This window comes from Camelus bactrianus, chromosome 17, assembly GCF_048773025.1.
Source record: "Camelus bactrianus isolate YW-2024 breed Bactrian camel chromosome 17, ASM4877302v1, whole genome shotgun sequence".
Taxonomy (NCBI): Eukaryota; Metazoa; Chordata; class Mammalia; order Artiodactyla; family Camelidae; genus Camelus; species Camelus bactrianus.
In genome coordinates this window covers 11,667,644-11,694,616 of record NC_133555.1, presented here as the reverse complement: position 1 = coordinate 11,694,616, position 26,973 = coordinate 11,667,644, and the positions used below count along the sequence as shown (strand labels likewise).

Here is a 26,973-nt window from a genome sequence, read left to right as displayed (position 1 = left end):
CTCGTGTTTGCTCAGTGTGGCCTCAGTCAGCCTGGCTACACAAAGAGCATGTTTACTACTTTCTACCTATTTTGGCTGTTTAACTAGATGGATAACTACTCATTGATAAGGGTAACAAAAAAAATGGTTTTTAAACTGTCACATTGGCCACTTCTGCTGTTCTTGCAAGGAGGAAAACTGTCCCTTGGCATGCTAATGATTCAGGGTTCACGTGCAGTAATTCAGTTTCATTATTTTGCATCTGACAATGAAGCACCCTCACCCATACAGGGAAAGGCAGGCTTCACGTGGAGGTTTACCAGCTGTCTACTCTGTTTTTCTTTTGGAATGTCAGTGCTGTTGTCCTGACAGTATGCTGACAGGAAATTGACTGCTGACAGGTCTAGAAGGAAGCCGTGGGAGAGATGCCAAAGGAATAGGTGACTCACTTGCCTCTCCAAGCTTCATTTTCTTCTCTGACAAATGGGAGTAACTATATACCTACCTCCTCAGTTTATTGTGAGGATGAGATAACGTATATAAAATCTTTGGATAGTAACTGATAGGGTAAATACTCAAAAAAAAAATAACAACAACAAAAAAGCTCATCACTTTATCTCTCTATCATCTTCATGCCTCACATACAGCTCTGGGTCCAAAAATCAAGAAAATGGGGTGACCACTCACTTAAATAGTTTTGTATAATATGCAGCGAAGTTCTGGAAAACTACTCGATACCAAATAAGAATTCAGATGAGTTTGTCAGATGATCTGGAAACGTCCTGTCATCGGCGTGCAGTCCAAGCCTGGAGGACAGTGACACCGAGCTGTGCGTAGGAGCTCAGCTTATTCTCCCAGAAATTGAGTTCCACGGGCAAATAACCTAGAACATGCACTAGAAGGTAAGCCCCATGGTGACAGGACTTGGTCAACTTTACCATGACATCCAGTGCCTAGCACAGTGCCTGACATACTGTGGTTATTCAACAAGTATTATTTAGACGAATGTTCCAATATATTCATTTCTATAAATGATAGCACAGGATCTAGAAGGTACAGTTTGTTCACCATTGCAGGAGGTGGCAGGCTATGAATACAAACCCTATGTTAGCATTTCACTAAAGAGAAGGATAGTTTCATGTCCCCACTTTTCCTCCTACCATAAGAGAGGCTTCCAAGTTTCCCCCAGGGAAGACAAAGTCCATGCTGTGGTCGTGTTATAGTGCTAAGCGTTGGACGTGCATTATTAGCTCACCTTCTTCTCTGTACACTTCTGAAGTAAGTGGCAGAGTCTCCACTTTATAGATGAAAAATGGGAGCATCTGAAATAACTTTTTCAAAGCAATTCAGGCATTGGACATGGAAAAGCAAGATTTGAAGTTAGGTCTGCTTCCAAAGATCACATTCACTCTTACTCCTACTGGCGTGCTTTCCTGGTTGTCCCCTGTTCCAGCGCCTCAGAGTACCAGGTCACTCACCCCCCCAGCAGGATAAAATAGGCTCCATGAGGGCAGACGGTGTCTGTCTGACTCGTTGCTGTGTCACGTGGCGTGTCAGTTAGTAGAAAGTTAGTTAATAAGTTGTGAATAAAGGGTGGAGGAGAAAAGACTTTAGCCTGTTCATCTTGAGAGCCTATCAGAATCGGTGCATTTATGTTTGTAATCTTATTTTTTCCTTTGGATTAAGGAGATCCAGACTCTCTTTTAGGCTCCCAGCTATCTGATTTGGCTGTCCAAGCAGTCGGCAAGCTGTGCATAATGATGAATATACTGGTAAGCTTTACTTCCCACCAAGTGCATCCAAGTAAAAGCTCTGAAAGTTGTACGGTTCTTGCCACTTTAAATCTGACACCTAATATATTAGGTATTAGAGTGTTTTGTGCTTACCTTTAGCTCTTCTTTGGTTTAGGTGATTAAAAAATGCCTGTTGCTGTCTGTATGTGCAACATGCTTCATTAACAGTGATTTATTGGGGAGTTTAGCAGAATTGGCACTCTGCAGCACACCGGTGGGCAGAAGGAAAACAAACGTGAGATGATTGCTAAGAAACCCTTCCTTCCTACCCTATTGGTAGGAGCCTTAAGAAAGTTGGCGAAGTTTACTTCCCAGTACCCAGAGAGCACGACCAAGACTGGAGTCTCTGGGAAGTGTCATTTTCCCCAAGCCACATCCATGTATTCTTCTCTGATGCTCAGGAAAGACTATGATGGGTCATGGGTCTTTCCCCTTTGGCACAGTGAGCTCCCTGCATCCACGTCTCCTAAAACCAGATGCTTCCACTGCTTGTCCATCTTCTTTTCCTGATAAGTGTACCTACTCAAAGCCAGGCTCACCTTTTTTTAGCAGAATCCAACTCCAAAGATTTGTTCTTACATCCCTTCCAACAACTCTTGAATCATCACTGTCACTTTGTCAAAGAGAAAAGTGAGGCTAACAGAGGTTAAATGACTTGCCCAAGGTCAACAGTTAAATGGTAGAGTTGGGATTTGAACCTGGCTTGTGTAATTTTAAAGCCAAGGTTTTCAACTACCGTAGGGAAGGCAAAGACATTTTTATTTTACTTGCAAACCATATTGATTTTGTCATGTCTACTTGAAAGGCTATGTGGAGAAGACTCTGGGACTGCCTGTGGTCTAAGCAGGGAAGAGTGCCATGCTCAGTTAGCATTGCTTCCCTGGGCCTGGGAAAGGGGAGGTGCTGTGTCTTTTCGTGTCTTCTGCTATGATCTACTTTTGTTCCTGTTTCTGTTGTACTGAGTGGACTAACATGCAAGTGACATTCTAACAGCGGGGTGGAGTAACTGAGAAGCAACCTAAATAAGAGGAAAACACCATATATTTTATACGTCCTGCAGTTGCCAGTTATTCTAATAAGCTTGTGTTATAACTGTTTGGGAAATTTTCAGTAGAGTGGTTAAACATCTGGCCTCTAAAGTCAGACTTTCAGGGTTGATTTTGGGGGTGATGGAAATATTCTGCATCCTGATGGTGGTAGTAGTGGTATGACTGCATAAGTTTTTGAAATCTCATTAAACTTTACACTGAAAAGAATGCGTCTTAGTGTGTGTAAGATACGCTTCAATAAACTTGTGGGGAAAACAGAGTTTATGTCTGTCCCTGTTAGTTACCAGCTCCAACTGAAGACAATGTTCTTAACCCTTAAAAGGGAAATAATATTGTAGTCTACTTTAAAAGGTTGTTTTAAAGATTATATGAGCTAATAAACTAATAAGAGACTGCTACATAGTAAGTGCTTTGTAAGTGATATCTATTATTTATTATTCCTCAGTTATTTGTATTACATTCTATCATTACATCGCCTCTAGCATTGTTTCATAGTTTAATCACATATTCTTTTATGTTGCTTTTCAATTTCATATGTTGTACTGGAAATTTTCACAAACATACAAGCTTCATATATATGGATAATTGCATTATGTACGTGACATATATATAATTATATCTTTGAATGCAAGACATGTTTGTTTTCAGCTGAACTGTAAAAGTGTTTAGTATCTACATGTCCTAAAAATTTATTAAAACTGATGGGCCACAAGTTGTGTTTGAACCTAATGAAAGCATTAGATAATGGTAAATGTTTGGGATAAATGGTAAATTTACTTAGAAACCTAAGCAAATAAAGAGGAAATTATTAACTCTTCAAAAACCCAACTATTATAGAAAGGAAATATAAGCATTATACTCTGGGGCTCAGTTGAAAATTATTAACCAAAAGTTAAGTGGTAGTAAATTTGGACAACAGTGGAATGAGGTATGTATGTGTCTGTTTGTGTATGTGTGCCTGTCATGGGGAGAGTATCTAAGGAAACTGAAATATCATTGTCTATGAAAGAAATTGCAATACATAATGATCCCCAAATCAAGAAATGGTGGGATAAGCATTTTTTATCAAGACTGAGACACATATCAGAGAGACAACTTATTTTTCCCTGGGAAGCAGTTCTCTCAGGGGAGTAGAACTATTTCAGCTATGTTTATGTATTACTGTAATAAAAGTAAAAATTAAGTACAACTTCAGAAAGTAGTACAGTCAGTGATTACTTAGTGGAGACTGTGAATAGTGACTATGTATTTGTGTCTTGTGATTAAATTTGCAGTAACAGCACCATACATAGAACTTAAACACAGTGTATCTTAAACAACTCTGACAGGTGGGAAGATAATAGAATCTGAGAAATTGTGAGATGTCTACTTGGTGATAACAAAGCATGGTGACTACCATTCATTTGACAAATTAAATCTTTCTCTGATACAGTGGTGCATCGGGGCTTCAAGAACTCTTAGAAAAACCTGATCCAAACCCTTGTTTTACTGGTGAAAAAAACTTGCCCAGCAAGTAAACAACAGCACTGAGCTAAGATCCCCATTATTCTGAATCTCAATTCAACGATCTTTTGAAGTACCACGCTGTGATTATTGGAATTACTTGTTTTGTTTTGTGTGAGATGCTCTCTGAGTGTCAAAGTGTAAAGGTCTAACATCACAGTAGAATAAGCTTTTATAAGGAGAAGGTGTGTTGAGAAAGTGATAGTGAGTATATATTTTAAGAAAGTTTAATAAGAGATTTTTCAGAATTAGTGTATAGAATTCTTTAGGCTCTTGGAATTTATTTTAAAAAGGTACCTTCATTGACTGAATTGAGAAGATATTGCCCAGCTGGCTTTTATTCCAGAGGGTTTCTGCCTAATGTAATCATTCTATTTCTGCTTAGAATTGCCACGAGTGGCAGATACTATTTTGCCTAGAAAGCCTTTAAAAATGAGGGAAATGTTCCACCTTAGCTGACCCTCTGTAATTCCTCAGAGTTCTCTGTAATGTGATCTTGTGATCGAAATAGAGTCCGAAACAGCCATTGAGTAGGTGAGTACTGCTATCGAAGGGATTCCATCTCATGCATGCCTACCTCTTGGTTAATAGATGCAGCTTTCAAACTGTATCATCCAGGGCCTTTTATCTTCTCTTCTTTGCTTTGTCCCCTTCCTACTTTTAGATGCTTGTGACAAGCAATCCAAAGAGAAACCAGGCGACTCACATTTTCTCACCACTTCTATTAGACCACCTATTCCTGTCTCCACAGAAGCAGGGAAGACTTCAGGGACACAGACATGGAAGTGTGTTTCTTCTGGTAGATAGAGTAAAAAGCTGATACAGGGAGAAATCTGTTAAGCTAATTTGATAGGATATGAATTTTCATTATCCAAGAAGAACCGTAGGCCAGCTACCATAAGGGTAGAGAGTACAGACTATTTGTCCCACTCACTTGACATGTAAGCTAACTCATACAGCCAGTAATCTTTTCTACCAAGCTGAGTTGTCATGCCCTTGTGGGCAGAGACCTTGACCTCTTGGTATCTGCATATTACCATCTGAATAATGGACACTCAAGAAATCTCTGTTGACTGATGGAACATTAAGATTTGAGTATATGCCATTTTCCCTTGAAATGATTGACATGTTGGTTTCTGCAGAAGCTGAATTTCTCTCCTGTTTTCAGTTCTCTTCACCACTTCCTTGCCGTTGTGATTGACCGTACCTCTCATTAGTTAAATGTAGAGTCAGAAAATGCTCAGCCATACAACTGGGAACTGTGGGTGCTCCTTTTAAAAATTCCGGCCTTAAGAATGGCCACATTCTAAATAATAATTAGTAAGAAAATAAATGGTTCCTGCTGTCCTTACAGTAAGAGGGAAAGAAACTTACTCACAGTTGTGCTATCACAAGAATGCGCCTGAATTCACGCCAGTGAGATGTAGCCTTCTGACAAGGTCTCAGCTCTGAAGCCCATGCTGTCCTTTGTGTTATGGATATTACACAGATTCTGCACTTCTGCTCACTGGCACCTGGCTTCTTTGCTGCAGAAGAACAACATGAAAAGCAGAGTCAGAAGAGTCATCATCAGAATTTTATGTCACCCTGTAAAAGACACACTGCTTTATTTACATTTCTGTCACTGTGGTAGAAAAGAACACAGTGCTTGCAGTATGAAGACACAGATTTGAATACTGCCTCTGTGGACTTCTAGACATTTGTCCTTGAACAAGTTCTATGGCCTCTCATAGTCTAGTTTCCAAGACTATAATTTTATAGAGGATTAGTGATGCCTGACCTCCAGGGTTGTTATGAGGATTAAATAAGGAGGGAATGTAAAAGCACGTAGTACGTCCATGAACGGTGTTAGCTGAATGTATTCTTTCATTTACACGCTGTTTATTGACTGCCTATTCTGTGTCCCGTACTTACTATTCCATGTGCCTCTTCAATACCAATGAATAAAACAAATATTCCTATGTTTATAAGGTTTAATATCTGGGAAGGGACTTCAATCTGAGTCTAAATAATATTCACTTTCAAAACATATACCCGTTGGCCTTTACAACACACTTACGAGAAAGATAGGGTTTATGATGTGATTCCCAAACTACAGACAAGGAGATTTGTTTACAAAGCTTCCACGGCTTCCCGAAAGTTGATCGCTAGTGGGAAAACCAGGAAGAAGTAACTGAAATTCCAAGTTTAGTGTTTTCTCCACTCTTGTCTTGCTGCCATGAAGTTTTGAAAGAACGTGTTGTATATGTTGGAAATATACTTCGTAGTTAGAGATCTAGTTCCCCGGTTGACCAGAGGAGAAAAGCAAAGGTTGGGGGAAGAAGAGATTCTGTGCTTCTGGGGATTGCATGTAAAGCAGATCCCCATACAGGCAAACCAAGTTGGTTCAGGACCTCCCCCTGTTTAAAGTTGTCCCCACCTTCCAGATTCAAGTCCAAACTCTTTAATATACATTCAAGGCTGTTTGGGAATCACACCCCTGACTTTGCCAGTGCTGTGCTGTCTTTGACAAGAGTAGCTACTAAGTGTCACGGATCTGTCTTCAGTGCCTTCCATACATTCTCACTCATCCTGACAGTAAGCCTGGAAGGTGGGTGTTCTGTCTTTATTTTACAGATGAACCACATGGCTGGAGAATGGTGGGGCCAAGATTAGAGCACAGGCGTGAGTCGGCCCACTTTGTTTTTTTTCATTATAGTGCGTTGCAGTAACTTGTACTATCTCTGAGTTCTCAGTGTCATGCCTGTTTCGTGTCCTTGTCACTTGGGTTAGAATTTCCTTTCTCCCTCTCATTTATCCTTTAAGACAGTCCAAACTGTTAGCCCCTTTGGGGAGCATTCCTGAAGCCCCCACCCTATCCTTTGCCCTGGCTCATTTAGACTATGTTGCTTTGCATCCTTAGCACCTTGTGCTTAATAGACTTAGAAAGTGAATTGCACTGAATTATAATGACCAGTTTAATCTCCTTTCTTGGCAAATAAACAGTGCGCTCCTTGAGTATAGGGCTCTTACCACCATCCGCTCTGCACATCCAACCCCTAGCACTGTCCCTGCTGCGCTGTAAGCACGCCTCCTTACTTGTTGAGCTGAGTTAGAGCTATTCGGATACCAGAAGAATTTTAATTGAGCCAGGTGCTAAAACTCATCATGACGTGATCAGACCCTGCATGTAGAAACTGGGACATCGCAGGAAGAACTGAATCATGATTTGTCTTGAACACTTTATACTGAGTTCTTTGGCATGACTGTTGGTGTAAGAATTGTTTGAAGGTTTGGAAGCTGGAGGAGTTTTGCTCTGCGGAGCATCCTGTCCAGATATACTGTAGAATTCTCAATTATTCATCTCCTTCTGGCTCAGCCAGAGAAAGCAATTCAGCCTTGTTTCATTGTGTGGCCTCCTCCCCAGGATTTACGAGTCTAATTCTTGGTCAAGGTCCCACAGTTCGTGCCGGGCGCACTACCTTGTGCTGCTGTGGCCACCTTAGGATAAAGCAGGGAGAGCTCCGAGCTGCAGGGAGATCTATCACGGCCGTAACTCTCGCCTCGTCCTGCAGCTGGCTTTCTGGTTCTGGCAGGAAAAACGCAATTAGGAACCTTTGTATCCGACACCACAATCCCACCTGAGATTCATGAATCTTCAGCTCCCTTCACAAAACCTGGTGCTCTCAGTTACCGCTGCCCACCAGACAAATGACTGTCAACGACCCCATTGTTCCTGATTAGCAAAGGTGAACCTTACCTACCCGAATGTAAATAAATGCCCATCGGGTTCTCGAAATCCTTCATCCTTAAAAACCTATAGCTCTAAGTGGGACACACACATTCGTAAACAGCATCGTATCATGAATTAAATCTTTATTGTGTAATTGGATACATTTCCTAAGCTAATTTTAATTGCTTCTAGTAACTGCTTAACATCATAGATCAATCCCCAGGTCTGAGATGACATTTCCCTTACAAAATTAATTATTAATACCCTGATCATTTGCTTAAGACATTAATAGTTTTCATTGATCAGCACATCCTGTTTATCTAAAATGGCCTAATCGCATGCATGTCAGAAGAGTATCTGAACATATCCAGTTAGAGACACTGCCTGCTTTTCAGCCACGTCAGCAGATCAGAAGTTGAGTCCCTTTTGTCTTCACAACATATCAAGTCTAGCTTTATCAGAAACTGAGCTATTTAAGGGCACAAAAGAAGGGTGCCGTTCTCTCGTGATGGTTCTTCACTTTCTGTTAGCTTCCTGGTAAACAGAAAGGCTTCTGAGTGACCACGTGGTATAAATGAGTGCTGAGAGCCCTTGATTAAGGAGCTCATGTTGGTCCCTGTTTTTGTGTAAGCCTGTGTTTGCTCACTGTTTTCCTTTCAAGTGGCAGTGAGATGAGAAGCCCTGGGTTATCATCTGCTTAAAAAAAGAAAATCATGGCTACAAGTACATAGCATTTGTATGGTGCTCTGTAGTATTCAAAGCGGTTTCATTTACGTACCCAGAAAGTTTCCCTTGAAACAACCTGGAGAGGGAGGCAGGGTGGGGTGCATCTCCAGGATCATGTAATTTGTTACAGCTCCAGCTGTACAAGAGTGTGTCTTCCGGTTCCCTAGACTTCTTGCTTGTTTGATTAACTGATGCATAAGAAGAAGCATCCTGCTCATCTTTCAAACCCCAGTGGGAGTTCATCTCCTTTATGAAGTCCAGAAAGTTTCCTCCTTCCTTCAAGATGGTACATTTTGTGGCACTTTACAAAATTTGCATTCTTTCTTATTGAAGCATGCACTTTTGTTGCACATTTATGAAATTGCAGGTAATTGCCCCCACTGGAGTAGGTGATGCTGAAGGCTAGAGCTGGGATCTGCATTTTGGCAGGTCCAGTGCATCACTAGTGTCTGGCAAGCAAAAGGTGCACCCTAGTTGCATAAATTCAGGGCCGGCTCACAGGATGGCTGCTGGAAGGGCTGCGTGGTTGAGAGCAAGTACAGTGTGAGTTGTTTTACTGAGAAAATGTTGCAAACTTTTGGAACCTGAAGGCAATTTAGCTTTGTTTGGTTCCCTCAGTGTTTAAAAAATATATATTTTGAACCAATTTCCAATGTTTAAACCTTGGGAGATTTTCCAGAATACGATAACATTTTTAACTCTTTTTGAGAAAGTTGTAGGTTCTCCTGCAACCCTGGGTCCGTGCCCCACGGGTTGGCCATCAGCACCTGCCCCCTCAGACCGGGTGTATGTACCCATTCTCCCTAGTGTGCCCGTGAATACCTGCTTCACCCATTCACTTACCTGCATTGTACTTTGTACACAGAGCAAGCAGCCTCTCTTTCCTGTACTGTTCTCCAGTGCTAAGATTCCTGGCTAATGGAGGAATTACGGTTCTTCATCATGCTCTGGATTTGTCCACAAGAACCTAGTAGACAGCTACTCATAATTGGTAGGACTTCTCCTGGTAGGCAGTGAGGCCGCACATTTCTCTTCCATTTTAGGAGTGAAATGTGGAGGACAGGGAAAAAATGTTTGAGTTGATGGGGTAGTTATTTTCCCCTCACATGACTCCATTCTAAGACTTGGGGATTTCTCCTTAAGGTCCACCACCACTAGCCCTATCTCATTCAGTGGCATTTCTTCTGTATTCACTATTTGGGGCATATTATTAACTGGAAAATAAATAAGAACAGGGCCTGGAGACTAAGGAACTGGAAAAGAACTTGTAAAAAATAGTTCAGTCCCCTGCCTTCGGGTTGGTTCACACCTAATCAGAAGCTGTTCTTACCTTCACTCAGTAGCCACAGGCACATACCCACTCCAGTCTCTGCCCAGGGATTATTTGGAGGAAGGAAAAGAGGCTTACTTGCTTTATCTTCACAATTTAACACATTGTGTCTTCTTCAGTAGCAGCTTTCCAGAAGTCATTTTTATTTATATTCAAGTAAAGATGAATTTGCAGAGACTACAAGGAGAAGTATTCCTAAATCTCATTGTAATGTCTCTTCTTTCCCACAGATTAAAGGTTGAACACAACTTAAAAGAAGCAGCTAGACTACTCAATTGTTATTGGACTCGAAACTCCTTTGACCTGGGAAACTGAAGATGAGGTTGCCATGGGAACTGCTGGTCCTGCAATCATTCATGTTGTGCCTTGCAGGTAGAGTGCCATTTTAAAACTTTCTGATTTAAAAATACCAGTGTATTTCACACTAATTCAAAAGTGGGCCTTCACTTTAGATGGCAATGATAGAATGTAAGAGTGCACGCTACTGTGACTAGCATTTGTTGACACTGTCGAACACACTCTCCTGATGGTCTTTTGCTGGCTCTTTTCATGGTGTGGTATCTGCCGCTAGACACTGATATTTAACCTGTCTGTCTAGTCCTTTTAGAGTCATTTGAGCCATTATTTGGTTTGAAAGTTGTTATTTTTGCTCATTCTAGTGCTCAATTGCACAGCGATATTGGGCAGTAAAACTGATAATAGAGTCTAGAGTATTGCCTACTTTGATGTCAGTGGATGGAAGTTTATCTGGTGGCTCTTCAGTGTCTTTGTTGATATCACCCCATCTTTTGATTCCGATTTTCTTTTTCATTTCAATGCACCTGTAGTTTAGCAGGAGCCAGAAAGCACAGACAACAAATTTTCTATCATACATTCATGGTCAACTGCTAGACAAGGGCTTTTAAAAGTTCAAACATGCTATTTATTACTTTCTTGGTTTTCTGGAAGATATGACCCTGCCAGCTGACACACATAACTCAGTGTTGATGCAGCTGAAGTCCAACATGCACTGAGGGCTGGTTTCTAGGTTGGGATGGTGGACAACTTTCCACGTCTTCTTGAAATGAGTCTAGTTGACCTGCTCTGTTATTCAGTGTGTCAAGTCCAAGAGGGACACCTGGAATGTATTTTCATTTTTACAACACAAAACAAAAATGAGTTTGGATCATCATTTCCTTGATTCACGGACTCGTTCAAATAATATTACTGAATACCTTATAAAGAGCCAGCTCGGTGTTAGTATCTGGGAATACACTCCTAAGCAAGACAGAAATACTTACTGCTCTCTTAGAACTGTTAGCTGAGTTCCACAGCTGTATTGACCGACAGCTTGACATGGTAGATTATTTGCAGTTGTTGTATAATTAAAGGTAGAAATGGTCATACTCATATGTGTGGGTCCCTTACACCGTGCCAGGTACTATGCTAAGTACTTGGTGTGCTTTACCTTATTTCATTCTTTCTTGACCACGAGGAAGGATTTGCTGTTTATTTTCCCTTTTATGACTATTGTTATTAATATCATTACTGAAGCATCAAGAAGTTGAGAAACTCAGCCAAAGTCACCAAGCCAGGAAGTGGTAAGGCTAATAAGATTCAAACTCAAGCCGACCCACTCCAGACTCCACAGTTTTGACCTGCACGCCATTCAGTTTTTTAGCTATCTTGTTGATTTTTCCAGTACGTAGGGCAAATTTACTCTTTAAATTTTGGTTTTCATTCTTCCTCTGTTTTTTCTAAATGTAAACTCCCATTCATTTGTACACTTTAAAGTGCCCTGCCTTCAAATCTGAAACGTTCTGCCTTAGTAAGATTCCCAGCATGGTCACCATGGACATGTTGGCGTCCAGCCATCTCTTTTAGAGATGTTACTTCTCTTCCTCGTCTGGTCAGAAGCTTAATTCCCCCCCCCCCCCACCAAATGCCTCAGGCTCTGTGCCTCAGTTCCTTTTCTCAGTCTTTTCATGCACCTTGTCCTTCCTGAAAGTCCTTGACTGGGACATTCTGGCTCTAACTCCTCATGATGCTGGGATAAACATGTTCTTTAAAGCATCAGACTAAACCAGTTTTTCAGTATTTGGCTGCAGCAAAGTGCTGATGTAACCCACTATGCTGCGTAGATATCAAGAAATTAAAGGGTCGAAAATCAAGGAAGCCATTAATCTCTTCCATTGTGTTTTGAAAAACTCAGAATTCTCACCTAAGATGTGTACCTGTATCTTTTTTATTCACTTAGTTTTTTGTGAGAAATCAGTATTGATTTTTTTGTGAGTGTTTCCTGTGAACTGTTTTACATGGCATTAATAGTCCCTTCCCATATGCCTCCTTCAGTGTAGGTAGAGTCGAGCTTTAATTAATGTTTTTGTTTTCTTGCTATTTGTCTTGATTCCATTAATTTACATAGCACTCGATACTCTGAATTTTGAACAGATTTATTTAACTGCTCATTCTTTACCTTTTCTATACTTCCTTAGTCATATATTTCTTGGTGAGCTTCTTGGCAAAGAAAATATTTATGTTTGTTATGTTTATCATAATTAGCGAATCTCAAATATGCCTTTTCCTGATCTTTTCCCCTAAATAAGGTAGAAGATCCAAATGTCTAAGCAGGCTCCTCCTGCAAGGGGTACGTCGTGAAAGTTCTGCTGATTGTTTAAGAGATTGATGAGCAATTTATGGTGCGTTGGAAACGTTCTCTCTTACCAATGCTAGACTCAGTCTCTGACAATAATTTAAAAAAAAAACAGAAACAAAAACGCTACTGGTGCCAGTAGTCTGAAAATTCAGTCTTTACAAAATCGGTTTTTATTATCCTTCCTCTTAATCAATTTCAACAGCAAACACAAAACCCAACTACCTAGAAGAGCAAAGAAGCTAACAAAGGAATAAAACGTTTTCAAAGCAATAGTGACTCCTGCATACAATAAGGATTGCTGGTGACTGGAGAAAACATGTCCCAATAAAGCACTAACCAGTGCCCAGCTCTGGCCCTACATGCCAGGTTCCCAGTTTTTTGACTTTTTTTGTGTATAAATGTTCTAATTCTTTAACATGACCAACCAACTCAAATTAATCTTGAAAATAAAAATAAAAGGGCTGTATAAAACAAACCCAAATGGTCTTCAGGCTACATACCTAGTCCACCAGGTTGCAAAGTCCATTTCAGGCATTTAGTTTCTTTGTCATCAGACACAGCACCAAGTAAGTAGACCTCAGGGTCTTTGTAGTAACTCTTCCTTTTTCCAGTAATGCTTTTGCCCCAGATGTCCCATCACTCACCCTCTCGCCTTCTATGAATCTGGTGCTCAAATGCCACCTGATCGGTGAGGCTTCCCTTGACCACAGTAAATAAATTAAAATAGTAAGAACTCTTTTCATCAACATTTTATACCCCTCTTCTTATTTTTCTTCAGAGTTCTTACTGATACATGAATAACTATGTATTTGTCTTTATGCTAAATGTCTTTTCCCACTGGATTGAAGCTTTATTAAGGCAGATAGTTCTGTCTTTCTTACGGATATTTCTGTTCCATGCTGTACACCCAGCATCTTCAAAATGCCCAGTACATAGTGCCGTTCACTACATGAATAAACACACATCAGATGAACAGATGTTGCATACTGGCCAGACATGCGCGCGCGCGCGAGAGAACTGTGGACACAAGGCATGCTCTTGCCACCTTCATTTTAAGGTGGTCAACTAGCCACCTCTGAGGCTAATTCATACAAATGTGTTTTTTAAAATTAGATTGAAATATATAAAGTATTAAAATTGGTCTGTATGCCTTGAACTCTATATCAGATTGTTTTTGGTGCCACCCTTCCCGCCTCGCCCAGTTCCGCTTTTAATCACAGCTGGCTGGACTCTCCCTACTCTGTATTATTTTGCCCCAAGTCTTTCTCTAAGGTCACAAGCAAGGGGAACTATGAGAAATCAACTCCCTCCTTGAGTGCAGTCCTCACACAGTGGGCCTGAGAATCTGTAGACAAATGCCTCGTTTGGAAGGATGATGTCCAGGCACATTCTCCACAGTTCTTTCCAGGTCCTCCCAAGACTGAATCCTGGTTGCCCACAGGCAACCTTCTCCCTTATCCTTCTCACGGCTACTTCTGGTATGGTCTTCCAAATAAACTGACTGTTTCAAAGTCCTCTCAGGCTCTGCTTTTGGGGGAATCCAAACCAAAAGCATGAGCACACCCATGGATAGCAGAGAGGCAGCCCAGTATTGGTCACATCAGTGATTAGGAGGAGACCAGACAGGAAGCATAGTTTTGACAGAGATGACTCTGATGTAGGTCCATGTGTGCATATGCGTGTAAGTACTTGTGTGAGCACCTGGACACATGCCTCTGTAGTGGTGCGCCTGTAAGTATTGTCCAGGTCCTGCAACCAGGTAGTTTTACTGTTAACCAAATCTCTTACTCTTTTCACTACTTACTAGTTTTATTATTAGCCAGCTACTGGGCAAGTCATGTTTGCCTCTGGGATTCAGTTTATCCTTCTGTACGAGGAAGGCATTCAACAGATGGTCCCTAAAGCCCTTTTTAATCCTATGAATGTATGGTTCTGTCTGTACACACGATTTGAAAGGCAGATATATATGCTGAGAGGGTTAGAGCTAAGCCTGAAACTTTATTCAACTACTATGAAATTTCACGTGGGTCCTTTGCCTTACTCTGTGTTATGGATTCTGTCCACATCAGCGGATTTGAGGGAAAGAATAAAATGGCTGCTCCATGGGAGCAAGAGGCTTAGAGATACTGAAAGACCCTCTGTGAATGGGCGAAAAAAAATGTATGATGTATCCTCAGTCGATCTTGGTTTCAGAAAGGCTAAATTTACTCCCATCTCTGTGGGGCCATTTACCAACTTCAACACTTACCTCTTTTTGAGAAGGTGCATCCTCTCCAAATGCAAGCGTTTTGTCGATTTGTTCACAAAATCTCTGCCACTGTTACAGCTGCATTTGAGGTACGCAGTGGAGGAAAAGTTCAAGAGAGGCATATTCAGGGGTTAGTGAGTGTCGACGAAATTGGAGCAAGGAGGTGTGCTCGGTGGAATAGTTAATCACAGGGATGTAGCTTGAGTCTATGAAATAATACAAGTAAGAAATGCAAACCAAGGGCCACTGCCTGCAATCAGAGCACGTGGAGACACCGCCCAGTGGTCCCTAGAAGGCATTTCAGGCTCAGGAAGTGCCTTGCTAGAGACTGAAGTAGACTGTGGACGGTTTTGGCTTGTTCTAGGGTCAGAGAGCACACACGCACAGTAGGAACCCCCAGTATTTGTTGATGTTGATAATAGAACTCGGTTAAGCCCAGTCTTACCGAGCTGCCTCTTAATCAGATGTTCCGCAAAGCTCAGGACCAGCATCCAACACCCTCCCCTCCTCCTCGTGCCCAGACAGCCCCACCAGAATGCCGAGCACACAGAAGGTAGTTTCAAAGCTTGGCCTCACAGGGTAGCCAGGTACAGCATTTCAGTTCTCAAGACTCATCTTTTCCCCCAAAATAAACAGGAGAACAAGCGACTTTCAAATAATTTCACAATTCTAGTCAGATATTAAACCTCTTACTGCCTCTGCTTTTTGCAGAAGTAACAGGCATTCAATTCAGATCAAAGGAGAGTTGAGTAAATGTTAGTTTTCATGCAGTTACCGCAAAGCGCATGCTGTACTGGCTTCTTATTTTATTGTTTCACCTTCTAAGAAACTGACTGGCCACTGCGTTTACAGTCATGCTGACTGAAGCCAAAGAATGGATTTCCTAATTTCTCTGTGCTGTCTCATAACCGTGGCCATGAAATGAAGCCAAAGCAGTAGAAAGATTAGCGAGAAGAAAGTGAAAAACTAGATTAAAAAGCAGTGACTCCAGTGAAGAAAATTCAGCAGAAGAATGCGGAGAAGGATGCCCAGAAAATAGTAAGCAGCAAATGCAAAACTCCTTTTGAGCATCAATTTAAGTGTTTAAATATATTTCACGGTGGGAAAATATTAATCCGTAATGAAGATGTTGAGGTAAATAGAGAAACTGGCAGCAATTTTGTATCCCCACAGGCATGGACAGAGAGTGGCAGTCAGACACACCAGAAGTTATTAGAAATACTCAATTTAAGACCTCTCCTGATGCAGAGTCATTAACGGCTTCATTAGATATGCTCAGCCAGGCAGGATGTCTTAACTATAAATAAAACTCCGTTACTGATAGAGTCTAGGGCATGTTATGTCTTTAAAAAAGAAAAAAGGAAAAAAAAGATTGAAGTCTGTTGAATGAAACAAATTAGAAAGAGAGGAGAACAAAGAGACAAGGGAAAATCCAGACGTACATTCATTATCAGCTGGTGTGATCATTCTGTGTTGAAACGTGGGGTTGACGGTATCCCAGCAGAGCTGGAAGGTGGGTGAAGGATACCGCGTGGCATTGCGCACCCCGCCAGGAACGCGGCCTGGCGACGCAGCAGAGCTGGGAGTTAGGAGCGTGGCCTTTGAAATGAAATTGATTCGTCTGCCACATCAGCTGTGTGATCAAGCGATTTTTACCTCCCTAAGTCTTGAAGTTTTTTTTCTCTTCCTCGTGTGAAACGGACAGAGTGGGCAGATTGATGTCATTGGGGTGCTGATGAAGACTGAGATCGTGTATGTGTTCTGTGGGGCTGGCACGGTGTCTGACACTCAGCAAGCACTCCCTGTGTGGTTCAGTGCATATTTGAGGACCGGCCAGTGCCAGGCGTTGTGCTGCTCTCGCAGGATGTAGTTTTGCTCCATGTGGAAGATCGTCCCTGCCCTCTTGGCATCGAGGCTGCTGCTGGTGCCCTCGCCAGTATCAGCCTGTGAGCGCACCCATGTGGGGCCCTTCTTCAGTGGTTGAAGGTTGTATAGCCGAGTTTAGAGCACATTTGTTGCCCTTCCACCACCTTTTTGCAAGGTGACCTCATCTATAATAACAGTGGTAAGCCCCTATGAAAGACAAATTCCTAAACTGATTGAACTTATTTATATGTGTAGACTTCTTAGGACGATATTTGACTTAGTAACATGAACTCAGTGTTAGTTGCTGTTTTTTTTCAATATTTATATTTTTTATTGACGTATCAGTTTACAATGTTGTGTCAGTTTCTGGTGTACAGCATAATGCTTCAGTCATACATGAACATTCATATATTTGCTTTCATATTCTTTTTCATGGTTAAGTTACTACAAGATGTTGAATATAGTTCCCTGTGCTATATTGTATGAGCTTGTTTGTTTTATATATGTTAGTATCTGCATATCTCGAACTCCCAGTGTATCCCTTCCCACCCCACCCCACCCACATAACCATAAGTTTGTTTTCTGTGTCTGTGAGTAGTTGCTGTTAATATCATCATCGTCATCATCACCAGCAGCACCGAACCAGTAGGCATCCATACACATGTTTAGCAGCCACAACTTTTAGGGTCTGCCTCCTGGCACCAAGGCCCCCAGACAGGTGCCAGTGGAGCCATCTATCTGGGAGCCTGGCACTGGGAAAGAGCTGGAGAGGTGTCCATGATGGGACACCTAGAAATTTATCAAGTTGCAAAGAGATCAGGGTTCTGAAAAGAGAAGAATTTGGTGGTTCAAAATGATAGAAGATTTTTTTTTAATGCCTTTTACCAAACACTGAAACAGCCAAGATAAAGAAAGGAGCACACAGATGCCCCTGATGTGTGTGGTGCAGGGGCTGGAGCAGACTCCCTTGTGGGCCGTATCCTTCCATTCCTCTCCTCCCAGACTCCCGTTGGTGAGGTTAATAAGGCATTTCACCTCTAGGAAGAATGGAGTTTGATGAGGATGTAGTCCCACACCACCCTAATAATGCCCTTAATTTGTTTAGCCCCTGTTAGTCTATATATTTGCTGAACAGTCTGTTTAACAAGCCGGTTAGGGGCTAGAGATAACTTCAGTAATATTATTAAGAGTAAACATTCTTTTGAACTTTTCTGTGCCAGATGGAGTATCATATCCTTGAGTACAGTACCCCGTTTAACCACACAACAACCCATCCCCTAGGTGAGCGGTCCCGTGACCTGCCAAAGGAGTCAGAGCTCATACTGGTCCAAGGCAGTATTTGAATTCGGCTCTACCCAGCTGGAAAGCTGGGGCTTCTAACTGTTACACTATGATATCCATTGACCCATAGTCCTTGTTCTCCTGGGCCTTTACCGTCTTGTAAAATACTACGAACCAGCGGTTCTCAAAATGTCGTCCAGAGATGAGCTGCATCAGTAACACCTGGTAACTCATCTGACATGCAGGTTCCCGGGCCTCAGCCCCAGACCTGGAGGATCCTAACTCTGGAGGTGAGTTCTCCACTCTGCGTTTTAACACGCCCTGCAGGGGACTCTGATGCTTACAAAAGCTTGAGAGTCATAGTCCACACTCTTGAGAAGCAGGCACCATCATTATCCCCACTGTACGTACAAGAATCTGAGTGGTCGGCGGCCTGCTCAAGGTTACAGGCCTGGCATCAAGGGCAAGGCTTGCTGATTCTAATCCAGCCGTTTCCTTTCCCCTCTGGTGTATATGCTACTTTTTTACCCAAGTCATTCTAGCTTTCAGTGCAGCTTATTGAATACCCGACGATATAAAGGAAGGTTTTTTACGTTGAAGAGGTGTCCTGAATATTGAAATGGTTCAATTTTTCTGCTGAGCCTTCTTTCCCTGCCTGTGAACCACACGCACTAACAGGTGTGATATTGGCCTTGGCTTGCTCTTTCTGTTTTGTGATGTCATGAAAGCAAAAAAGAGGTTATTCTTTAATTTCAAAGGGAACTAAGACTAGATTGCAGCATCTTTGGAAAGTAGAAAATAAAGGAAAAAAGCGTCTCCTGAGCCTGCGACTCGAGTACAATTACCGATCGTTTTGGTAAACAATAATGTACATGTTATTAGGTGTGAGTTCTGTGCTCAGAGAGATAAAAGAAAAATGGTTTTCATATTTTGCAGAACCCCTCGTGGATTGCTGGGCTGTTTTGTCTTCTCCGAGTAATCAAGAATCCTTTCCCTTAAGGAAAGTAACAGATTATTTAGTTTTGGAAAGAAATGATCCTAAGGCAGAGGGCTCACCTCTTCAGATGTGAATTCCGACTTGTCTCCAAGGGTTCTCATTTCTAAAGCAATGTTTGGAAAATGACCACAGAAGACGCTCTCTCTGAAGATGTTAAAACTGCGCTCAAATTAGCCGCACGTGGCTGGCTCTTGAGCACTTGAAATGTGTCTGGTCCAAACTGAGTTACCAAAATCTGTAGTCGTTTCCGAGGGCTGTTGTACCAGACGACCACTAACTTGAGAGGGTTACAGTCACAGATATTTATTCTCCGACAGTCCATAGGCTAGGAATCTGAAATCAAGATGGTGGCAGGGTCGTGCTCCCCCTGAAGACTCTGGGGAAGAGCCCTTCCATGCTTCTTTGTAGTATCTGGTTCCAGCAGCCATCCTTGGGGGTCCTTGGCTCGAAGCCCCATCATCCCTTCCACCCCTGCTTCCATCTTCACATCACTCTCCTTTCTGTGCCTGTAGTCCTGCCCTTGGATGTGGGAAGCTTTATACAAAGAAGGAATATAAAATACCGCACCCGCTATTTTTACATCAGTGATGTTGAAATGAGTATATTGAGTTGGATAAAACATACTCACTTTGCCAGTTAACATGGGTACTGGAAAATTTTAAATTACATTTGTGCCTCCTGTTGTATTGCTATTGAATAGCAGTCATAGACAATAAAGGACCTAACCTAATAATTCCTAACCTACAGCTGTAGCTGAGAATAATTCCCTTTTGTGATCTTTGTGGGAATAGGAACCCAGGGTGGTAGCCCTGAAGGGAAGGTGATTCAGGGACAAGTGTAGATGGGAGAGATACAAAATATAAATGCACTAAGCTGTTGATTCAAAGAATGGGGTGAGTGTTTGCATTATCACAGGCCCTCTAAGATGCCTTTATAGAAGCAGGGACTGCAAAGTCTTACGTCAGCAAAAACACTGAAACAGTGAAGACCAGAGGATATTTTTTTTTTTAAGTATTTCCAGAGAACCTGCAGATTGCGTTGACCAAAACAGAAGTAATTTGTACGCAAATATGCATAGTGTTATAATTCATAGTAGCCAGAAAACTGGAACAACCCAGATTTCTGTCAATTGGATGAACAGATAAACAAAATGCCATATGCCTATGTGGTGAAATATTATTCAGTCATAAAAAGGAGTGGAGTACTGGTATTACAACATGGATAAACCTTGAAAGTATTACGCAAAGTGAATGAAGCTAAACACAAAACACCTCATATTGTATGAGTCTATTTATATGAAGTGTCCAGAAAAGGTAAACCCCTAGACACCAAAAGGTTGAGTGAACCAGAGCAGGTCACAAGAAGGTGTAGGGAGTGGTTGCTATTGGATATGTGGTTTCTTTTAAGGTGATAAAATATTCTTGAATTATCTAGTGATGATGCTTGAACAATCTTTCGGGTATACTAGGAACCACTTCTTAGTCTCTTCAAGCTATAACAAAATACCACAGACTGGGTGGCTTACCAGCAACAGAAACTTACTGTTCACAGTTCTGGAGGCTGGGAGTCCGAAGTCGAGGTGTCAGCTTGATCAGGTTCTGATCAAAGACTTCTTCCAAATTGCGGATTGTCCGCTTCTCTCTGTGTCTTCACGTGATGGAAGGGATAGTGGATTTCTCTGGGGTCTGTTCTATGAAGACACTAATCCCACTCGTGAGGGCTCTGTCCTCCGAAGGACTCTACCTCCTGATATCATCACATCACATCACGTCGGGCATCAGCTTTCAACATATGAATATGGAAGGCACAGACCTTTAGACCAGAGCACCACCTAATTGTACATTTTAAGAGTGAGTTACATGCTATCTGAATTACAGCTCAGTAAAAAATAAATCAGTTTTTTGAGAAACCAAATTAATAGAAGTATCCCTGCCTTCTCAGAGCGCCTGCCTTAGTGTCAGGAAGTCAAAGTTACTTGGGGCCACCTGCCCCCAGACATGATTAACAGGGTGTTAGACCCACAGGGACGAGTTAACTGGGTTGGCCAAGGTAACTAGGGGCATAATCATAATCTGAATCCAAGTTTCTCAAACCCTAGTCCCCGTCTCTCTTCCACTTACAAAAGGGCAACTACTTGTACTAAAAGAAAAAGAATGAGGGACAAATTGCTGTGGGAGAATGAACTCTGACTAACTCGCCTGAGGTGTCACACTGGATCCCCCTGAAAGTGAAAGAAGGACTTTTGGAAGGGGAGGAGAGCATGTGAGCTGCGAGGGTGATCTTGAGGAGTCAGGATGCGCACTGACTTCACCCATTTTCAGTTTTGCCCCTTAAGAGCACCCCTAGGGACATCTTTTCACTTCCTTCCTGTCCGCACCAGACCCCTGGTGGCTGAAATTAACAATCCATGTTGAGTCTGTTATTAACCATGCCCGCTGTCCCCATCATCGGATGCTTCTGTCCCAGGCCAGTCTTGAAATAGTTTTTATACAAAAAAGAAAGTTTCCTGGATGAAGAGGATCTGAAGAAAGCGTGATTATTTTGCTTGAACTACTTAACTAAAAGGGAACAAAAATCAATATAAACTCCCTCATTTCAGCCATAGTGCTTCCACTTACATGACATCCACACCAGAAAGGAATTAACACAGCTAAAAACGCAGTCTGCTTGTTGATGTGGAAACGAATGTCAAAACAAACAGCTCAGGCTCAACTTGAGATACAGAAGAAAGCATTATTTTCTAAGGAACTTTGAAGGCTAGGCCAGTGGTTAACATAGCAGTCCACTGTAGCAAATATGTTATTTCCGCGGTCAGAGATTCACAGACTGTCAGAGTTGTGCTCTCATCCTTTGGACAGGTTTGAAAACCAAAGAGCAAAAAGATGAATTCATTTGCCCGAGTCTACATGGCTAATTGCTTTCAGAGGAAGGATTAAATTGGGAAGGTTTGAGTTACTTTTCTCAAAATAATGATGACTTGATAATTGTTTTCTTGTTATATTATAACATGTCTAAACTCTTATGTGTATGGACATGGAATTTTATTATTAAGGGTGCTGAGGACAAAAGATTTGACTTGCCTTGGTCAGCTCTTCTCCCATTTGAGATAATGATTTTTGGTTAGATTGGCTAATGATGTCCTAGAGTCTTTTGATACAGTAGCAAGTGAATTTGGAGGAAAAATATTTTCTTTAAGTTAAACCTTTTGATTTCCTTGAAAATATTTATATTCTTTATTAGTTTATTCCTGTATTTGATTATTCGCTAAGAATCTGCTACATTCCATGTACCGATAGGTGCTGGGCATCCCAAGTTATGTGTAGTTTAGTGCATCGATTTAAGGAGCTTACAATCTTGATTTAAAATTTTTAACTTAACTCTAGATTTAAGTGAGAAATTCAGTGAGTATTCTTCTCAATGAACCATAAGGTTACAACAGCAGAAGCTCATGCCTTGGCACAACCTATGGCGGAAAAGACCACGACCCTGGGGCTGAGATAAATCTGCGTTCGAAACCTTTGTCTAGGTGTAGGTTACTCTGTGTATGAACTTGGGAAATTGCTTAATTCTCTGAGAAGTTTGATGTAAAATATTTAGCACAGTGACCAGCCTATAATCAAGGTGCAATAACAATGTCTGTTGGCATTTATTTATTAGTAATAAAAGGGCATAACCTTCTTCCCTCTTCACCACTGAGCCCCGTGCAAGCAGTCTACTTCCATCTACTTTATATACGTCAGTGGATCCTGAATTACAAAATATAAATAAAGGAGAAAGAACATAGTGGGAGTGGGAGAGCAGGAGAGAATACCAAAATCAGGCATGTCTTCTGGCCTGTCTGGATAAAAACCGAGTAGGAAAGGTTAGAGGTGAGGGTGTTTAGTCTTGTCGTGAAGTTGACTAAGAAGAAGGCATATCGGAACCTCTTTTATAGGTACGGAAGGAAAAGAAGACGGGGTTGATGGCTCTTTCTCTTACATAACCGCATTATTCTAAGGATAAATCTGTGTCTTGTTCTCTCCATAGCCACAGAGATACAAACATATAGAGGCATTTTATTACTGTGCCTTAACCCAGTCTCTTGGACCATCTGCTAATATTTGAATTAAAGAATTTTAAGAATAGAGAATACTATATCACTCATCTCATTTTTGCTTAGTAACTATTAATTATTATTATTTTACCTGATTTTTCACATTTCTTACCATTGAAACATGACCTAGAGTCCTGGGCAGCTTTCTCCTTACTGCTGTTTTGATGACGATGCTGGTGATTCTAATGATGACAGCAGTAATTACTGTCCACCTGCCTCTGGTCTCAGTGCTTTAAATACATTATAAAAATTGTGTTGGGCTCTGAGCAGCCCTAAGATGGCTGATATCATCACGCCTGCATTGCAGAGGGGGCAACTAAATCATATTAAGTCAATGACCTTCCTTGAGGAAGGTCTTCACCAGTACCACTATCTTCCTGACTCTCACCTGGTCAGCATGGGCCTCAGATCTTACCAGGTGCCTTCCTGAGCAACACCTGTGTGTGCAGAGGGCATCTCCTGTGCAGAAAATCAACCCTTCTGTCCCACCCCCAGTGCCTGTGCAGTTTCGCCTGTCAGCAGTTTTCTCCCCATTAACCAGTTAGCTACATCACTGTGGGGAAAACCAGATTCAACTGTGTTCACGCTACCTTCCCAAATTGCTTTCCTTTCTGTGCAGCCACAGTATAGTGAGCCTGCATTCTCTCCTAGGAGATTATTTTTCCCTCAACTCCCAACATTTCATGTCCTTTTGAATTGTCACTTTTTTTTTCCTCCACCCCCTGGGGAGATAGTCATTATCTCTCCCTCTGACCTCCTCCTGGTATGTTCTTTCTCCCTCCCTCCCTCCCTCCCACCTTCTTTGCTTTCTCAGACTAATTCTATCTTAGCTTCGAATACAGATGTACAGCTAATGAAATTGTCTTTAAACACTTCTTAAAACTCCAACTGTTCACCTCCCTCTGTGTTGCAATGAGTAAAGTTTTAATTTATTTGTTTAAAACTCACTAGGCTAATGTATTCATATATTCAGATCCAGCATGTGCTTTGTATGTGCTATCTTCTGTGCTCTCTTTAAAGGAGAGGGTGAAATTCTCTGACAAAGTCTTGTCCATGGAAGAAAATAGTGCCCCTTCCATGGAAATTAAGATAATTCAAAGAATAAAGCAAAAGCAAAATACATTCACATCTCTGAGCCAAAGAGTCAATAAAAATGCAGCAGTATTTGTCTGGGTCACGAGTTTTTGTCAGAACTTGATGTGATATTCTCTATAGAATTTCACTGAGAAGTTATGAACTTCTGATAGGACTGGCAAATAGGAGTTGCACACGAGTGATCTTTGCAAAATAAAAAATTGTCAATTGAAAATGAATTCTCCCCTTGCCTCTTTTTTTCTTTTCAGCAGAGTTCTTGGACACCTTCTTTGGGAATGCTTTTCTCCCCAGTGGTGTGATATTTGCACAAAAACTTGGTTTTAATATAATATTTATCTGACTGGAAATACAGTCGAGTTTGAAGCTGATGCTCTAGATTTCTTGTGTTTCCCGTAGGATTTCACATACTTGCTGTTCAGTTGCATTCAAGATGAGGGAAGGGAAAAGGAGATTAGCAATCAGTTGTACTTCTTAATTGTTTATGATTTCATATTATCTAAATTAATCCCCAAATTCAGTAAATAAGGAAATGAATCAATGTTTTGTTCAGTGATATGGAATCACTTTTTTAAAAATGTAACTATGTATAGTAATAAACTTTAGATAATTACCACTTGTGACAATCATTTCAAGATATATCCATATAGTTAATCATAATGTTGGATACCTTAACTAATACAATGTTATATATCAATTACATTGCAATAGACTGAGGGATTACTAACATAAATTTTTTTTTTGGCACATACACAGAAGAAATCACTCTTGAATTTTGTTCTTTATCTTTTTTTTTTTTTTTGATGTTTTATAATAGAAACCTGAGGAATCTGGAACCATATTTTCCACTTTGTGGTTTTATAACTTTTAGAAAATCACTCTACCATTGGGACCTGAAATTTTGCAGTAAATAAATAATGGAATGGAGCCACAATGAGTTTTCTAGGCGAGTGTTGCCCAGAATTCAGTGCTCATCTGTTTCCGTTCAAGCTATATGCTCCTTCTACACAGAAGTATTATTATTTACTTCAGTTTTTTTTAGCCAACATCCTTTTTATTTATTTGTTTGTGTTTATTGATGTGTAGTTGATTTACAATGTGTTAGTTCCAGGTGTACAGCAAGGTGATTCAGTTATATCTATATATTCTTTTTCAAATTATTTTCCATTATAAGTTATAAGAAATTTACTTCAATTTTTTACTAACTCTGTTTTTTTACCAAAAGAACTTCATCCAGAAGTATTATTTGTTATAAGTAAAAAAATTAATCATAATAACCATAAAGATAAATATCGTAGAAACAGACGTATGAAAGCCAGGCTTGTCCTCAGATGTCTCTGATTCTAAGCCCTGACTCTTCTCCACAAAAATAAGACAGTCGTGTGTTAGACAGGTTTTTAAGACATGCTGGCATCAACTCAGACTTTTGTCTTTAGTTTAATCAGAAGAACTCAAGAGAGAATTAATTGAAGAAGGAATGAATTTATTCTTGAGTGAATCGGTGTTATTTGGTGCCCTGTCTCTGTACAATCAGAAAATTGTCTCTCACACTGGTGTTATGCATCCCACATTTGGGGGAAATGCTAATATAGAAAGTTGACATTTTCTAGCCCCTCCACCCCCGCCGCATAATGGATGTTGTAATGCCCCCAAAGTGACATTTCAGATGCACTTCGGCAATATTGATTCAGGTAAATCATGTTTTTATGTGAGATCATGTTCTCTTCATGCTTTATTTTTCATCTGTGGAAATAATTGTATTTTTGACCCCATGTAGTGTGCAAAAGTTAGTATAAATCACTTGTGGGCTAAGACATGTAATAGTACTGTTATGTTACCTTTAACATTCTGTTTAATGATGTTCAAAGGCTTTGTGCCTAGGGAGAACATAGCCCATCTTCTTACTTGCCGCACCCTCTCAGAGTGTCAGACAATGGGTAACCTAAAGGGGCCAGACTAGCCTCTGAAAGGAGCCCGGGAACAGGCACAGCCTGGCATGTGATGTTATTGTGACTGGAGGCTCTTTAAGTGCTTCCTGTTTTAACAGAGTGCTGGGTAGTTGTGGCATTGGCTGTGTGAGATTTAACACGGAAACCATCCTTAAAGTCTTAGGGCACCTGGTTGGCTCTGACAAACAGGACTTGTGAGTTTCCTTGGTTTCAGTGCCTTATTTTTAACATTCTTTGAAGCGCCTTTCAGTGCACTGATGTGTGGAAGTGCAATCTTGTTTCTGTTTTTAGCCATCCACTACTATTATTATAATAAGCTCAATGTTTTAAACCTGCGTCTTCTAGTCTAATATCTCCTTAGGCAGGACTGTCGAAGCCATTCATTCCCTGCCCCACCGCAAAGATGATATCTGGATTATGGAGGCATTAGAGGAAGGCTTGGGTCAGTCTCACCATGTTTTCCTTTTATTAGGTAGTAATGAATATTTATTGTCTCATGCAAGTTTTCTTTTTGTTGTTGATTTCGTTTTTGTGAGGAATTTGGGAACATCTTACCTGGAGGTGTTCTGACTCAGGGTCCCTCCTGAAGTGGCAGTCAGATGTCACCTGGGGCCGCAGCTTCTGAAGGCTTGACAGGGGCTGGAAAGTTGGCCCTCAAGACGGCTCAGTCACAGACGTGTTGGGCAGGTTCATGCTGGCAGTTGGAGGGAGGCCTCTGTT

The 26,973-nt window shown here is 41.1% G+C and overlaps 1 protein-coding gene across 5 annotated transcripts in view; it reads left to right on the top strand.

Moving 5' to 3' along the window:
• The window catches only part of CNTN4 (contactin 4), an 814,349-nt gene that overhangs the window by 390,519 nt on the left and 396,857 nt on the right, over positions 1–26,973 (top strand). For all 5 annotated transcript variants that reach the window (XM_074344450.1, XM_074344446.1, XM_074344447.1 and 2 more), the window contains one exon: positions 10,323–10,464. In XM_074344450.1, the coding sequence (XP_074200551.1) occupies positions 10,410–10,464 (55 nt within the window). In that variant the 5' untranslated portion in view covers positions 10,323–10,409. The remainder of the gene's footprint in view (positions 1–10,322; positions 10,465–26,973) is intronic.